We start from the raw sequence: 17,487 nt of genomic DNA, 5'->3' as shown, positions 1-17,487 counted from the left end.
TCGTACAGGTATTATAGGAGTAAGTCCTTTTTTGTTCCTGTCACCTACTTCAACTGGTGTTCTTCCTGCTTTTTTAAGTCGTATGACTGGAGAAGAAGGAAAAGAAGTAATTATAGAAATTGAGAAAAAACTTCCTCGGCTGTACAAAGTTTTAAAGGTATGTATCTGTTTATTAAAGAGGTTTTCACTTTGGGTGGTTTTTAAAAGTTTTGCCAGTTGACTCATTATGAGTCAACTAAAATAACAGCAATAATACTGACTGATTATAATAGTCTTTATTGTTACTTAAAGCTTCCCAGGTACTTTATTACTTTACATTCTTTCTCACTTAACTCTCAATATTTCCATGAGATTGGTTTTTAACCATCACTTTGCAGGTGAAGAAATTAGTTTAATTTGCCTAAAGTTGCCTTAGGGCACTTGATCTGAGTGTGATTTTGAAAGCAGGGATCAGATTAGTGTGTCTTTCCTTTTGGGAATCTACTTCTAAGTGATTCTAAAATTATAATTGTCTTTGGTCTACTTTGTAGGTAGCATTTTCTTTTTCCTCATTCACCCTCAGTATTTGCTACAACCATCATCTTTTTTGCTTTAGGGAAATGTTTGACATCAAACTAAGGACCTGTGTTCTTGTCCTCACTTGCCTACTCAGTGGCTTCCTGACCTTCCTTAACATCTTTTAAATTTCCTTGTTTTTAGAATGAAAAAGTTGAACTTTATCTCGTTTGTTTGAATTCTCATCTTCTTTTTTATTTTTATTTTTTCCCACCCCCTTGAATTCACATCTTTATGACCTTGTTCTTGTGCTTTTATTTTTGCTTCTAATTTTTAAAATTGAGATGTGGGCCTTGATAGGTTGCCTATGCTCCAAGCCATCCTCCCACCTCAGCCTCCTTAGTAGCTGAGATTAGTGGTATTTGCCTCTCCATGCCCAGCTTTTGTGCTGCCTTTTTTTTTCCTTTGGATATTCTTGCTCTGTGGCCCATGCTGGAATGCAGTCGCACAATCTCAGCTCATTGCAACCTCCGCCACCCAGGTTCAAGCCATTCTTCTGCCTCAGCCTCCAGAGTAGCTTGGATTACAGGCATGCCCCACACATTGGCTATAATTTTAGTAAAGAAGGGGTTTCACCATGTTGACTAGGCTGGTCTTGAACTCCTGACCTCAGGTGATCCACCACGTCTGTCTCCCAAAGTGCTGGGATTACAGGTGTGCCACGGTGCCTGGCCGTGTGCCTTTAAACAAGTGTTTCATCCAAACATTTATTTTAACATGATTTGTGGCTAAATGTTAACAGAGATACTGCTCTAAGCGTTGTCATAGTCATCAACATTTTTTGTTTGTGTAAGCAGAAATTTTATTGTATACTAGTTACTTAAATAATATCAATGTTCTATTTTCTTATATTCCACATTATAGTAATACGTGTGAAGACATGCACTTTTATATATGTAGTATTTATAGGATCAGGAACTCTATCGCATCCTTTTTTTTTTTTTTTTTTGAGACGGCATTTCGCTCTTGTCCAGGCTGGAGTGCAGTGGGTGCTGTCTCGGCTCACAGCAAACTCTGCCTTCCAGGTTCAGGCAGTTCTTTTGCCTCAGCCTCCTCAGTACCTGGGATTACAACTATGCACCACCACACCCAGCTAATTTTGTATTTTAAGTAGAGATGGGGTTTCTTCGGGTTGGTCAGGCTGGTCTCCAACTCCCAACCTCCACCTGCCTCAGCCTCTCAGATTGTTGGGATTACAGGCATGAGCCTCCCAAAGTGCTTGAATTACAGGCGTGAGCCACCGCCCTGGCCTTATTGCTTACATTTTAAATCCAGTTGCATTGTTTGTAAATAGATTTTGTACCTGAAGTTATTTGGATGCACATGGAAGTTCGATTATGGGACGATAATAAGCAGAAGCTTTCCCTATCAATTTTAAGCAATGAAAGGATAATTGAGTTCTTTCAGAGTAGGAACTATACTACCTAAAACAACATGTTTCTATTTGTGTTTAGAATTCAGCTAGAATTGTATCTAGGAACCCAGGACATTCTTGAAAATGAGACACATTGTTAAGGAACACATTCAAGTAAATATGTTTAATAAAAATTCATCACAGACATTTAGTAGCTATTATCCAGGAGATAGAGTAGTAGCTCTCAAAGTATTAAGCCTTACTTAGTTGCTTACAACTGGTTGCTGCTGTGCTATGTCTCTTACATTCTGTACAGAAGGATTTGCTTTTTTTTCTGGCTTCATTTTGTATAATTATAGAAGACATTGCAGGGAAGTATCTGCTTATATGTTTAACCATTAACATTTGTTATTCTTTCTGCTCAGTAATAACAATTGAGGATTCCTTGGATATTTGATTCAAATAGATATGGGGGATTTTGAAGGTAAATCCCTTTGAAGTAGGAAATGGTACAAGGAAAAGGGGCTACAGTATAAAAGTAAACCTTCATATTGAGACCCTATTTGACAGGTTTGGGCTTTTATATACATAGTATGAGTTGGGCTTTAAATTCTGGATTGACAGCTGGGCACGGTGGTTCACGCCTGTAATCTCAGCACTTTGGGAGGATGAGGATGGTGGATCATCTGAGGTCAGGAGTTCGAGGCCAGCCTGGCCAACATGGTGAAACCCCATCTCTACTAAAAATATAAAAAATTATCCAGGCGTAGAGTCACATGCCTGTCATTCTAGCTACTCTTTAACTGGGGAGGCGGAGGTTGCAGTGAGTTGAGATCTTGCCATTGCACTCCAGCCTGGGCAACAAGAGCAAAACTCTGTCAAAAAAAAAAAAAAATTCTAGATTTGCGTGGATTGAAATTCTCTTATCTATAAAATAAGGTTTAGAAACATTTTTTATTTTACTATTCAGGTAATATCGTTTTCATTTTAGCCCCTTCTTTCTTCCAGTCTTAGAGAAAGAGATGTCACTACACTCTAAAGCTGTTAGCTTTTGCATTTGAGTCACTTGCTTACTCTGGAGGACCTTGCTCCTTTTTCACTGTCATGTCTTTAGCATCTTTCATCTGTCGACCTCTTCTTCTTTGCCTTCGTAGGTGTGGAGATAGCCTTTATCTTCATTTAGTTGATCTCTATCCAGTTCCTTCTCCTTTCTTTACCAAGCTGTATTATGCATGGCCTTCTGATCTTATTTCTTATTTTTATTTTTTATGCCCATTCTCAAGGATTTGTTGATTGGAGTAGAATGATAAATTTGCTTGTGCTTTCTAAAAATTAATTTATATTTGTGCTTGTGTGTAATAAATGATTTTGTTTTTTGTAGACTCACATTTCCAGTCAGAACTCAGAGCTGAGTAGTGCTGCGCTACAAGCCCTGGGGTTTTGCTTATATAATCCCAAAATTACCTCAGAATTATCAGGTAGATACATTTCTTATGGCTATTAATATTTTTAGAGTATAAAGGAAGTATAAATTTCAAGTATTAATAGTTTGATGCTGTCAAAAGTACCGTTATCTCTGGATTAGTTTCAGAACCTGTAGTTAAAGATTGGCTTTTAAGAAACAATATTTAGATTATCATCACCTACACATAAGCCCTAACTTTGATACTGCAAAATGTGCTGTTAAAAATAAGAGGTATTTAGGCCAGGCTTGGTGGATCACACCTCTAATCCGACCTGTTTGGGAGGTCGAGGCCTGCGGATCAAGATGTCAGGAGTTAGAGACCAGCCTGGCCAACATGGTGAAACCCTGTCTCCACTGCGCCTAGCCAAAATGGAAACTTCTGTTCAGGAACAAGCACTAAGGAATATGCTGAATTGAAAAGTTCTTTGACATAACGGTAAATGTGAGATAATTTGGAACTAAAAGTGATAATGAAAGCGCAGAACCTAATGCTCTCCAAGTTTCTGAGTAGTCTGCACTGTTGCTCAATAGTTAGCAGATTGCCATTGTAAAGGAAACCATTATCTTTAATGAAGGAAAGTTAGGAATATATAATAAAGATGTCAAGGTTGTTACCACCTTTTACACTTGGTCTTGGCCAAAAGGCTGAGGTAAAAAGATCTACCTGATCTTTTTTGAAGGAAAAGCTGCTGCTTGTTCTTTTTTATATATGGAAGTATTAGCAACCTAAAGCAGTTCTTTATTTTGGAGCAGAGATGCAGGATTGAAAACATCTTACCAAAAATTGTCTTGTATGTTAAAATCTACAGTGATATCTAGTTACTTCAGTTGTACGAGATACCTGATTTGGTGTCTATTGTTTATTTTCTCTTAGTATACCTTCCGCTCTAATCTGAATTTTATGTTCTGGGGAGAAGTTTGATATCAGCATTGGTTCTCTGATGTATTCTCTGGATATACATTTATTTTATGATTAATGAGTATATTGTTTTAGAGAAAAGTCTCTTATACTTCAGACTTTAAAGAGTATCAACTATTCTGTACAAAATTAAAATGCTTGTTTTTCAGAGGCAAATGTTCAAGAACTACTTTCAAAACTGAATGATACCATTAAGAGTTCAGACAAAAATGTACGTACCAGAGCTCTTTGGGTGATATCTAAGCAGACATTTCCCTCTGAAGTTGTCGGCAAAGTGGTGAGTATAGTTTTTGTGTATGTCTTCTTAACTATATGCCAATAAAAAACAGTTCAGGCTTATTTCATTTGTATTTATTTGGTTTGTTTTTTAGGTATCCCGTATAATTGATTCATTGGAAATACTATTTAATAAAGGAGAGACGCATTCTGCTGTTGTTGATTTTGAAGCATTAAATGTTATCATAAGGTATGCATTTGGATGCTGTGCAAATTGAAGAATAGTTTTCCTAAGTTTACCATAAGGAGAGGGCTTTTGGGATTTAAATGACAGACATTAAAAGTGGGGAATGTCATTTACACCAAAAGACTCAAGAACAAAAAGTAACAGAAAGAAGATGGAAGTAGATGTGCATAGGTTACTAGGTTTTTTACTTTGATTGTGACCATGTTCAAGGTGAAGTCTTGGTTGTGTTCCTCCTGATAACATACATAGTTCAGGTTTGAAAAATAGCTCTTAAAGCTTGTGTAAGGGTTTAAAAAATGATGTAAATTCATAAGTGGGCTTAGTGGTTGTTTAGGAAGCTAATCAGTGTCTAGCAGAGAATAGAGTACCTTCCTCATTTTTGTTATAACGGGCATGCCAACAGCATAAACTCCTTTTGTATTTTTTTGTTTTTGGTTTATTTATTATTTATTTTTTTAAAGATGAGGGTTTCACCATATTGGTCAGGCTGGTCTTGAACTCCTGACCTCAAGTGATCTGCCCGCCTCAGCCTCCCAAAGTGCTGGGATTACAGGCGTGAGCCACTGCGCCCGGCTGTTTTTGTTTTTTTGAGACAGTCTCTCACACTCTCCCAGGCTGGAGTGCAATGGCATGATCTTGGCTCACTGCAACCTCCGGCTCCTGGGTTCAAGCACTTTTCCTGTCTCAGCCTCCTGAGTAGCTTGGATTACAGGCATGTGCTACCATGGCCAGCTAATTTTTGTATTTTCAGTAGAGATGGGTTTCACCATGTTGGCCAGGCTGGTCTTGAATGCCTGACCTCAGGTGATCCACCGGCCTCAGCCTCCCAAAGTGTTGAGATTACAGGTGTGAGCCACTGCACATGGCATAAACTTTTCTTTTTCTAAATAAACTCTTTGGTGACGTGATTTCTGTCTTCCCTGTTTTTTGTTCCTTAAATTTTTCTTACTACTTGCTTTAACTTCCCGCTGTTGAATGCTCTAATTGATGCTCAGATTATGTCATGGTTCTTTGGCTATCCTTTTCTATAATAATGCTGAATTTAGTAGTATAACGATAATTAATACAGTTGGCCCTTTGTAGGTTCTGCATCCTTGGATTCAAACAATTGAGAGTGTTAAGTCTCAGAAAAATTGCATCTGTATTGAACATGTACAAACTGATTTCCTTGTCATTATTCCCTAAATAATACAGTATAACAACTACTTACTTAGCACTTACATTGTATTAGCTATTAGTAATCTAGAAATGCTTTAAAGTATACGGGAGAATATGCATAGGTTATATGCAAACAGAGTCGTGTGTCACATAATAATGGGAATACATTATGACCAGTGCATCATTAGTTAATTTCATTCTTGTGCAAACATTATAGAGTGTACTTAGACAAACCTAGATGGTATAGATTACAATATGCCTAGGCTATATGGTACAACCTGTTGCTCCTAGGCTACAAACCTGTACATTATATTATGGTACTGGGTATTGTAGGCACTTATAACACAGTAGTATTTGTGTACCTAAATACAGAAAAAGTACAGTAAAAATATGATATAAAAGATTAAAAAATTATATACCTGTAACTGGCACTTAACCACAAATGGAGCTTTTAGGATTGAAGGTTCTTTGGGTGAGCCAGTGAGCGTGATGAGAGAATGTGAAGATCTAGAATGTGACTTTGCACTCTTGTAGATTTCATAAACACTGCACACTTAAGCTACACTAAATCTGTAAAATTTTCTAAATAATAAATTAACCTTAACTTACTGTAACTTTATTTTTTTGAGATGGAGTCTCACTCTTGTCCAGGCTGGAGTGTAGTGGTATGATCTTGGCTCTATGAACCTCCCGGGTTCAAGTAATTCTTGTGCCTCAGCCTCCCAAGTAGCTGCGATTACAGGTGCCAGCCACCATGCCCAGCCAATTTTTGTATTTTTAGTAGAGATGGGGTTTTGCCATTTTGGCCAGTCTGGTGTTGAACTCCTGACCTCAGGTGATCCACTCACCTTGGCCTCCCAAAGTGCCAGGATTACAGGTGTGAACCACTGTACCTGACCAGCTTACTGTAACTTTAAACCTCTTTTTTTTTTTTTTAACTTTTTGACTCTTGTGAGAATATTTAGATTTGGCCAGGCACAGTGGCTCATGCCTGTAATCCCAGAACTTTAGGAAGCCCAGGTGGCCAGATCATCTGAGGTCAGGAGTTCTAAACCAGTCTGGCCAACTTGGTGAAACCCCATCTCTTAAAAAAAAATAAAATAAAATTAGACTGGGTGAGGTGGCTCTCACCTGTAATCCCAACAATTTGGGAGCCCGAGGCGGGCAGATCTCCTGAGGTCAGGAGTTCAAGACCAGCCTGACTGATCTGGAGAAACCCCATCTCTACTAAAGCTACAAAATTGGCCTGGCATGGTGGCGCCTGCCTGTAATCCCAGGTATTCAGGAGACTGAGGCAGGAGAACCGCTTGAACCCGGGTGGCAGAGGTTACAGTGAGCCGAGATCATGCCATTGAACTCCAGCCTGGGCAAGAAGAGTGAAACTCCATCTCAAAAAAAAAAAAAAAAAAAAAAAGAAAGAAAGAAAATGAGCTGGGCTTGGTAATGTGTGCCTGTATCTCAGCTGTTTGGAAGGCTGAGGCCTGAGAATTGCTTGCACCTGGTGGGAGGCAGCGGTTGCAGTGAGCTGAGATTGTGCCACTATACCCCAGCCTGGGTGATAGAGTGAGACTTGATATCAAAAAATAATACTTAGCTTAAAACACAAATATACAAAAGTATTTTTCCTCATTACATATTCTGTGAGCCTTAATTTTTTTTTTTTTTAAACTTTCAAAACTTGGTTAACAGCTAAGATAGCACAGCCTAGGGCCTCCACAGGGTCAGGATCATCCTTGTCACTGTCTCCCACTTCCACATCTTGTCACACTAAAATGTTTTCAGGGACAATAACATGCATGGAGCTGTCATTTTCTGTGATTAATGCTGCCTTCTGGAAATCTCCTGAAGGACCTGTCAAGGGTATTTTACAGTTGACTTTTTTTTTTTTTTTTTGAGACAGAGTCTCACTCTGTCGCCCAGGCTGGAGTGCAGTGGCGCTATCTTGGCTCACTGCAACCTCTGCCTCTGGGGTTTAAGTGATTCTCCTGCCTCAGCATCCCAAGTAGCTGGAACTACAGGTGGGCGCCACCACGCCCAGCTAATTTTTGTATTTTTAGTAAAGACAGGGTTTCACCTTGTTGGCCAGGATGGTCTCAATCTCCTGACCTCATGATCTGCCCACCTCAGCCTCCCAAAGTGCTGGCATTACAGGTGTGAGCCACCATGCCTGGCCCAACTTTTTTTTCAATGCAAGTAGGAGGAGTATACTCTAATGATAAAAATTATAGTGTAATATGTACGTGAACCAGTAACTTACTTATTTATTTTTGGGAGGGAATCTTGCTCTGTTGCCAGACTGGAGAGCAGTAGTGCGATCTTGGCTCACTGCAACCTTTGCCTCTAGAGTTCAGGCGATTGTCCTGCCTCAGCCTCCCAAGTAGCTGGGATTATAAGTGTTTGCACCATGCCCAGCTAATTTTTGTATTTTTAGTAGAGATGGGTTTTTACCATGTTGGCCAGGATGATCTCACTCTCCTGACTTCGTGATCAGCCCTCTTCGGCCTCCCAAAGTGCTAGGATTATAGGTGTGCACCACTGTGCCCAGCCAGTCATTTATTATCATGATCATATAGGGCAGTATTATGTTCTGAATATAATTGTGCTATACTTTTTAGTGCAGATTTGTTTACACAAGTGTCATCAGAAACGTAAATAATGTATTGCACTGCAGCGTTAAAATAGGTACAGTGCCGCTAAGTTATAGGAACTTGTCAGGTCCCTTATAATATTAAGGGACCACCATTGTGAATGTTGCTGTGTCTTGGACCGAAACACCGAAACATTGCCTGGGTGCATGACCATATTGTCCGTTTTATATTGGACTTCAGCATTGTTGTGAGGTCCTCGAACCAATCCCTTAGGGATACTGAGGGATGACTGTTTTAAATATTTGAACCGAAAGACAAGATTTTTTCTTTAAAAAAAAAAGCGAAACCATTAATTTGCCAATTAGTAAAAATTAGATCTGTTTCTTGTATGTATATGCATATTTGTATATATTCTAAAACAAATGGGCTGTACTGTGTACATATCTACGTGTCACGTATTTTACTGCTTGTTTAGACTTAAAACATGAGGTCATGCTAATTCATTGATTGCTCTATTATAGGCTAATTGAACAAGCGCCAATTCAAATGGGAGAAGAGGCAGTGAGGTGGGCAAAACTGGTCATACCTTTAGTGGTTCATTCAGCACAAAAGGTACATTTGCGGGGAGCTACTGCTCTGGAGATGGGAATGCCATTATTGCTTCAGAAGCAGCAAGAAATAGCATCTATTACGGAGCAACTTATGACTACTGTGAGTGTTTTTTTTAATGTAATGATTTTCTGGATACTGCATCAGAAAATTCTTCACTAAGCTTAAAATTTAGTCAGGGGACCAGGTACAGTGGCTCTCAGCTATTCTCGCAGTGCTTTGGGAGGCCGAGGTGGGAGGATTGCTTGAGGCCAGGAGTTCCAGACAAGCCTGGGCAACATAATAAGACCCCATCTCTACAAAATATTAGATGGGTGTGGTGGCATGAGCCCATAGTCTCAGATGCTTGGGAGGCTAAGGCAAGAGGATTGCTTGACTGGAAGTTTGAGGCTACAGTGAGCTATGATCTTGCCACTGCATTTTAGCATGGGACTGAGTGAAGCCCTGTCTCAAAAAAAAAAAAGAACAAAAAAATCCATCTAGGCTTATTGGTATAGTTGCACTATACCAATCTAGGATTTTAGCTTTGAATGAAAACATTAATAATTACATAAGCTAGTGTAGGCTCATTGCTCCTACATAGCAGTAAGGAAGGGAGCTGTTTATTGCTACTAAAATCCAGACATTTTACACCATTCCCAATAAATAGAAAGTAGAGTTTGTATTTCTGAAAGAGGAAGACCATTAACTGATTGACTCAGGTTTGGGTTGTTACTGTATAATCCCAGTAGATACAAATTTAATGTATGTAAGTTTATCTAGTCTGTATAATTTTCTAGCTATTACTTGCCACAGGTTTTAGATTTTCTAACCATTGTTCTTCTAACATTTATTGGGCATCTGATATGTGCAGTCCATTGTTGCAGGTGCTGTACATATAGCAGTGAACAAAAGGGGCTTGTGGAGCTTATTTTCCTGTGGGAGAGATAATGAAGTGCATAGTGTAGTAAGTGAAGAGCAAGGACTGGAGAGTACCACTAGAAAAGAATGGTAAGGTGGTCAGAGAAGGCAAAGGAAAGGACATTTGAACAGTGATTTGAAGGCAGAGTAGGAGTTACCCATGTGGATAATGTCGGGTAAGCTCATTCCAGACAAGAACCATGAGGGCAAAAGGCCCGGCTCTAATGGTTGTGTACCTGGTTTGTGTTTAGGGAACACTGGGCAGTATGACAGGAGTGGAGTGAATGAGAGTGAGAGGGAAAAGAGGGCGCAATCACATAGGACCTTGGTGGGGGGCCATTGTAAGGATGGGTGTTTAGGTTATATGGAAAGCCATATTTCAAGGTCTTGTTTTGTTTGTTTAAGAGACAAGGTCTCACTATATTACCCAAGCCAGTCTCGAACTCCTGGGCTCAAGCAATCCTCCCCCTTCAGTCTCCCAAAAGTGTTGGGATGATGGACATGAGCCACCATGCCCAACCCCAAAAACCTGGGATTTTACTTGCTTAAAATGCAGAACACTTCTTGGTATTGTTCAGTATAACAAAGTAACTCTAGTATCTTTGTAAATAGCTTTATTCTGATGAAGTTCATTTTTTTTTTTTTTTTTTTGAGTTTTGCTCTTGTTGCCCAGGCTGGAGTTCAGTGGCATGGTCTCAGCTTACTGCAACCTCCGCCTCCCAGGTTCAAGCGATTCTCCTGCCTCAGCCTCCCGAGTAGCTGGGATTACAGGCGCCTACCATCATGCTCAGCTAATTTTTGTATTTTAAGTAGAAACAGGGTATCCCCATGTTGGTGAGGCTGGTCTTGAACTCCTGACCTCAGGTGATCCACCTGGCTCAGCCTCCTAAAGTGCTGGGATTATAGGTGTGAGCCACCGCACCTGGCCTTGGGTGGGATAATATTTTTATTATGGAGAAAACTATTTGGCTGAATCAGTGTTTGAAAATTAGTCCTAGACTTTGGTATTGGATTTTTTTTTTTCTAAGACTCTGTTTGGTAAATTAATTGCTTTTGTTTGCAGAAATTAATCTCAGAACTCCAGAAGCTATTTATGAGTAAAAATGAGACCTATGTGTTAAAATTATGGCCTTTGTTTGTCAAACTACTTGGAAGGGTGAGTACCCAGTTAATAATGGAACAGTCTGCAGTTTTTATATGCTGGACCCTTTCTTTTCTTACCTTTCCTCTGTACAGTTGATTCTCATTATTTAGGCATGCCTTCTCACTAAAATTTATTTGTAAACCTCAAATCAGCACTTGCATTGCTTTTGCCATCATTTGTAGACACCCCATCATTTGTAGACACCCAGAATAGCAAAGAATTGGAGTCACACAGTTCTGGAAAGTTCATCTTTCAAGCCGAGGTCAAGCAAGGTTACATTCTGCTTTTTTGTTTTAGTTCTCATACCTTAAACAGGTATTCTTTTTATAATCCATGTAATGCCACATTTTTCACTTTTCTGTGTTTTCCCTGGTGGTTTCACTGTTTAAATTTGGAATCCAAAGCCTAGGAACAAGTGCTGTCTAGTTTGTGTTCCTAAGCAAAGGAAGACTGTGATATGCCCAATGGTGAAAATAAACCTTGTTCAGGCATGGCACATCTTATAGAGAGCCACTGGCTTTGAGTTTGATGTTACCAAGTCAATAATAAAAAATATCTTCTCATAGATGGATGTTAAACAGGTTATATATTGAACAGTTGACAAAAGGGTTGTGTCCATAGACTTAAACCTAACCCTGTATTTCCCATGGGAGTGATTGCTCAGTATTTGCTTAATTTAGTGTTCAAAGGGATTTTATACAATAGAAGACCATCACTACTGTGAATAATGAGAGAGAATCAACTGTATGTTCAATGATTAAGCCAGGTTTTGGGTGGTGGAGGGTGTGCTGCTTTTATTGTGGCAAATATATGTATATCCTAACCATTTGTAAATGAACAATTCAGTGGCATTAAGTCTATTGATAATGTAGTAAGCATCACCACTATCTATACCCAAAACTTTTGCATCATCTCCAACAAAAACTACTTGTTAAGCAGTAAACTCCTGCCCTCCTCCCTGACCCAGACATCAGCCTCTGGTAAAGTCTGTTCTACTTTCTGTCTCTGAATTTGCTTGTTCAAGCTACCTCATATAAGTGAAATTATGTTTTGCCCTTCTGTGTCTGGCTTATTTCACTAAGGATAAAGTTTTTTTTTTTTTTGAGACAGTTTCGCTCTAGTCTCCCAGGCTGAAGTGCAATGGCATGATCTCAGCTCACTGCAGCCCCTGCCTCCTGCATTCAAGCAATTCTCCTGCCTCTGACTCCCCAGTAGCTGGGATTACAGGCATGTACCACTACATCTGGCTAATTTTTATTTTAGTAGAGACACGGTTTCGCCATGTTGGCCAGGTCTCAAATTCCTGACCTCAGGTGATCTGTCTGCCTGCCTTAGCCTCCCAGATTACTGGAATTACAGGCATGAGCCACTGCAACAAGGCAGCACCAAACTCTTCTGTAGCAGTTAACATCATTTTACATTCCCACTGTAATGCACTAGGGTTCCACTTTAACATCCTCATCAACACTTTTTATTTTTTATTTTTTTATTTTTTTTGAGGCAGAGTTTCACTCTTGTTACCCAGGCTGGAGTGCAATGGCGTGATCTGCAACCTCCGCTTCCTGGGTTCAGGCAATTCTCCCACCTCAGCCTCCTGAGTAGCTGGGATTACAGGCATGCGCCACCATGCCCGGCTAATTTTTTGCATTTTTAGTAGAGATGGGGTTTCACCATGTTGACCAGGATGGTCTTGATCTCTTGACCTCGTGATCCACCTGCCTGAGCCTCCCAAAATGCTGGGATTACAGGCTTGAGCCACTGCGCCCGGCCAACACTTTTTATTTTTTAATGATAGCCATTCTAGTGAATGTGAAGGGGGATTGCATATAGATACATGCATATCTGTGGTATAGATTTGCATTTCTCTGATTACTAATGATGTTGAACATCTTTTCACATGGTTCTTGGCTGTTTATCTTATTGTTTACGGAGAAATGTCTATTTAAGTCCTTGGCCCATTTTTTAATCGGTTTGTATTGTTGTTGACTTGTAGCTCTTTATATGTTTTGGATATTTATCCCTTATCAGTTAATGTGATTTGCAAATATTTGCTTCCATTCTGCAGGTTGTCTTTTGCTTTCTTGGTAATATTCATTGCACTAAGTTTTTAATTTTGATGAAGTACAATATATGTGTGTGTGTGTGTGTGTGTGTGTGTGTGTGTGTGTATTTTTTTTTGTTACTGCCTGTACTTGATGTCATATTCATGAAGTTGTTGCCAAATCCAGTGTCGTCTTTGTTTCCCAATGCTTTCTTCGAAGAATTTTCCAGTTTTAGATTTTGAGCGTAGATATTTGAACCATTTTCAGTGAATATTTGGATGTGGTGTAAGGTGAGGGTCCACATTCATCCTTTTGCATACAGATGTTCAGATTCCTCAGTACCATTTGTTTAAAAGGTTGTTTTTATTAAATCCTTGTGGTCCCCTTTTTTGTTTTTGTTTTTTTTCTTTGAAACATAGTCTCTGCTGCACACGTTGGAGTGCAGTGGTGCGATCTTGGCTCACTGCAACCTCTGCCTCCTGGGTTCAAGCGATTTTCCTGCCTTACCCTCCCAAGTAGCTGAGATTATGGGTGCCAGCCATCACAGTTGGCTAATTTTTTTTTTCTTTTGGTATTTTTATTAGAGATGGAGTTTTACCATGTTGGCTAGGCTGGTCTCAATCTCCTGAGCTTAAGAGATCCACCTGTCTTGCCCTCCCAAAGTGCTGGGATTACAGGCATGAGCCACTGCACCCAGCCTGTGGTACCCTTAAAATCAATTGAACATAGGTGCAAAGATACATTTCCAAGCTCAGTATTCTATTATGTTGGTCTGTATGCCTGTCCTCATGCCGTTACCATATGTATTCATTTTATACTAAGTTTGGAAGTCAGTAAGTGTGAGTTGTCTGGTTTTTTTCTTTCCACGATTGTTTTGGCTTTTGTTTGTTTGTTTGAGACAGAGTCTCTGTTACCCAGGCTGTAGTGCAGTGGCGAGATCTTGGCTCACTGCAACCTCAGTCTCTTGGGTTTAAGTGATTCTCCTGCCTTGGCCTGCCAAGTAGCTGGGATTATAGGTGCCTGCCAGCATGCCTGGCTAATTTCTGTGTTTTTGGTAGAGATGGTGTTTTACCATGTTGGCCAAACTGGTCTTGAACTCATGACTTAAAGCAATCCACTGGCCTTGGCCTCCCAAAATGCTGGGATTATAGGCATGAGCCACTGCACCTGGCTGAGGTGTTTAATTTCTTTCAGCAGTGCTTTGTAGTTTTCATCTTGTGTCTTTAACTTCTTGAGCTAGATCTATTACTAAGTATTTCTTTTAGCTCTCGTAGCTATCTTGTGTATTTTTTTCTAATCCTTTTTTTTTTTGGTTACTGGTTTATAGCCTAAGATTATATGTGGTTTATGGCCTGTTGGGAGTGTTATTGTTTATGTAATTTTTTAATCGTGATGCAGTGTTTACTTGTCATTTTTCCATTTTGTACTTTATTTTGCTTTTTAAAAAAACTTTTTTTTTCTCTTTTGCTCCTGAGCTCATAGTTTCCTTTTGTTTGATAGTATTCCCATTTAAATCTTACATAATATTTGGAAGTAATTCAGGAGTTAATCCAGTTTTCTGCCAAGTGTGGTGACTCACGCCTGTAATCCCAGCACTTTGGGAGGCCAAGGAAGGTGAGTCACTTCAGGTCAGGAATTCAAGACCAACCTAGCCAACATGGAGAAACCTCATCTCTACTAAAAATACAAAACTTAGCCAGGCATGGTGGCATTAGCCTGTAATCCCAGCAACTTAAGAGGCTGAGGCAGGAGAATTGCTTGAACCCAGGAGGCAGAGGCTGCAGTGAGCTTGAGATGGCGCCACTGCACTCCGGCCTGGGTGACAGATTACTTCCCAAAAAAAAAAAAAAAAAAGTAATTTCATTTTCTTGATTTTATGTCAATTTGTTGTATTTATTATTAGATACTACCTTTTTAAAAAAAATACTTATTTTACAGCCATGAAATTCCTTAATTTTCTTTCAGTCCAAAAGGTTATTTTTATTATTTTCAGGGTTCAACACCTTTTTTCTCTAATACTGATAATTTTTTTTATATAAATGTATATTTTATTTGGTAGTGTTTTAAGTTTGGGATTTATCCACTATCCTAATGTTCTCTAATGTTTTAGAAATGTTCTGTGTTATGCATTATCTGCTTCTTTAAACTATTTTATGGTCTTGAATTTGGAATGTGTGTTTAGAGTTAAATATTTTCTTAGATTCTTAAGATGTTTTACGTATCTGACACTTAACACATCTCTTTGTTTTGTGAATAATTTGTCTTTTGTCTCCCTCTTAGATTATGAAGTACAAATAGCATCTATTAAGTGAATGAATAAATGAATGATAACAATTATTGTTTCATGCAGGTAAATAACTTCTTAATGACTTTTCCCTTTTTTAGACCTTGCATCGAAGTGGGAGTTTCATTAATTCTCTGTTGCAACTAGAAGAACTAGGATTTCGTAGTGGCTCACCCATGATTAAAAAAATAGCTTTTATTGCTTGGAAGAGTTTAATAGATAATTTTGCTTTAAATCCAGGTAAGTAGGTAATATTTTATCAGTTTTGATTTTCTGTTAATTCATTTTGCTTAAAGCAAGATAAATGAAGTTTTTCTGGTTTTTTTGGATTTGAAGTTGAAATTAAGCTATTGCTGAATTATTTTCATTTTAAGGGAACCAGGAATAAATTTGTACTGAATAGAAATCAAATGCTAGGCATTGAAAATCACAATTATAAAATTTGCTTTACAGTATTTTAAAAACTGAACAAAGTGAAAAATACTATTTGTGGCTTTCTTGTTTTTTGTTATGTTTTTTGATTTGAGACAGAGTCTTGCTGTGTCTCTCAGGCTGGAGTATAGTAGAGTAGTGTGATCTCGGCTTACTGCAACCTCCACCTCCCAGGTTCAAGTGATTCTCCTGTCCCCGCTCTTGAGTAGCTGGGATTACAGGTGCCTGCCACCACACTGGCTAATTTTTGTATTTTTAGTAGAGACAAGGCTTCACTGTGTTGGCCAGGCTGGTCTCAAACTCCTGACCTCAAGTGATTTGCATGCGTTGGCCTCCCAAAATTCTGGGATTACAGGCATGAGCCATAGCACCCAGCCTATTATTTGTGGCATTCTTACATGTTAGCACTGAGTTGAGTACTTTTTGTATATTTTACTTAATCATCACAGTAGGCCTGAGATTTAATTATTATCACTATTTTAGAGAGATGGAATAATTTGCCGGAGGTCACACAGGCAATAGGTAATAGGAAATAGTTGTGATTTCCGTGGAATAAAAATATCAGTGATTGATGGCTTAGTTCTTTCAGGATCTCCAGAAGAGGACCTAGTAGTGGGTTAATGTTAATATATGGAAGTGATTCCTTTTGATTTACTTTAACCTTATCTTCTTATTGTCCAGTGGAGTTTGCTGATAATATGTTTATAAGGAAGAATATTTAGCCCAAAACTGGTTTAGTATGTATACTTAACTAGGTGGTAGGTAATCTTAGATTTAATTAATACTGTATGTTTACAAGAAAAGCAAAGTAATGTTTGTTCTGTATTTTTCCTGCCAAATACAGTTATCCCATTTCTTCCTCTTAATATATTTTGTAATGTGATTATTTGCATTAAATATAATTACTTTTACTTAAAATACTGGTAAAATTATATTTTGGGGACATAGGTTTTTTTGTTATTCTTTTTTCTTTTTTTTGAGATGGAATTTTGCTCTTGTTGCCCAGGCTGGAGTGTAGTGGCACAATCTTGGCTCACTGCAACCTCCACTTCCTGGGTTCAAGTGATTCTCCTGCCTCAGTCTCCCAAGTAGCTGGGATTACAGGCATGTGCCACCATGTCCAGCTAATTTTGTATTTTTAGTAGTGACAGGGTTCCTCCATGTTGGTCAGGCTGGTCTCAAACTCCCCGCCTAAGGTAATTTGTCCACTTCGGCCTCCCAAAGTGTTGGGATTACAGGTGTGAGTCACCATGCCCAGCCTGTTTGGCTTTTTATTTATTTTTTATTTTTTTAAAGACAGGGTCTGTCATATCACCTAGGCTGGAATATAGTGGCATGATCATGGCTCACTGAAGCCTTGACCTCCTGTGCTCCAGTGATCTGTCTACCTCAGCCCCCCAAGTAGCTTGGTGCCACCAAGTCTGGGTAATTTTTGTGTTTTTTGTAGAGACGTGGTTTGGCCATGTTGTTCAGGCTAGTCCCGGACTCCTGAACTCAAGCAGTCCACTTGCCTTGGCATCCCAAAGTGTTAAGACTATAGGTGTGAGCCACTATGCTTAGTCTACTGTAATTTT

At 39.0% G+C, this 17,487-nt stretch overlaps 1 protein-coding gene across 7 annotated transcripts in view; it reads left to right on the top strand.

Moving 5' to 3' along the window:
* Positions 1-17,487, top strand: part of RIF1 (replication timing regulatory factor 1) — a 69,340-nt gene that overhangs the window by 1,278 nt on the left and 50,575 nt on the right. For all 7 annotated transcript variants that reach the window (XM_008998900.6, XM_008998901.6, XM_002749453.7 and 4 more), the window contains exons 3-9: positions 79-157; positions 3,291-3,387; positions 4,443-4,570; positions 4,665-4,759; positions 9,024-9,213; positions 11,075-11,167; positions 15,583-15,721. In XM_008998900.6, coding sequence (XP_008997148.3) covers positions 79-157; positions 3,291-3,387; positions 4,443-4,570; positions 4,665-4,759; positions 9,024-9,213; positions 11,075-11,167; positions 15,583-15,721 — 821 coding nt within the window. The remainder of the gene's footprint in view (positions 1-78; positions 158-3,290; positions 3,388-4,442; positions 4,571-4,664; positions 4,760-9,023; positions 9,214-11,074; positions 11,168-15,582; positions 15,722-17,487) is intronic.

This window comes from Callithrix jacchus, chromosome 6 (assembly GCF_049354715.1).
Source record: "Callithrix jacchus isolate 240 chromosome 6, calJac240_pri, whole genome shotgun sequence".
NCBI classification, from domain to species: Eukaryota; Metazoa; Chordata; class Mammalia; order Primates; family Cebidae; genus Callithrix; species Callithrix jacchus.
The sequence above is the reverse complement of the archived record's forward strand: the minus strand, read 5'-3'. Positions and strand labels throughout refer to the sequence as shown.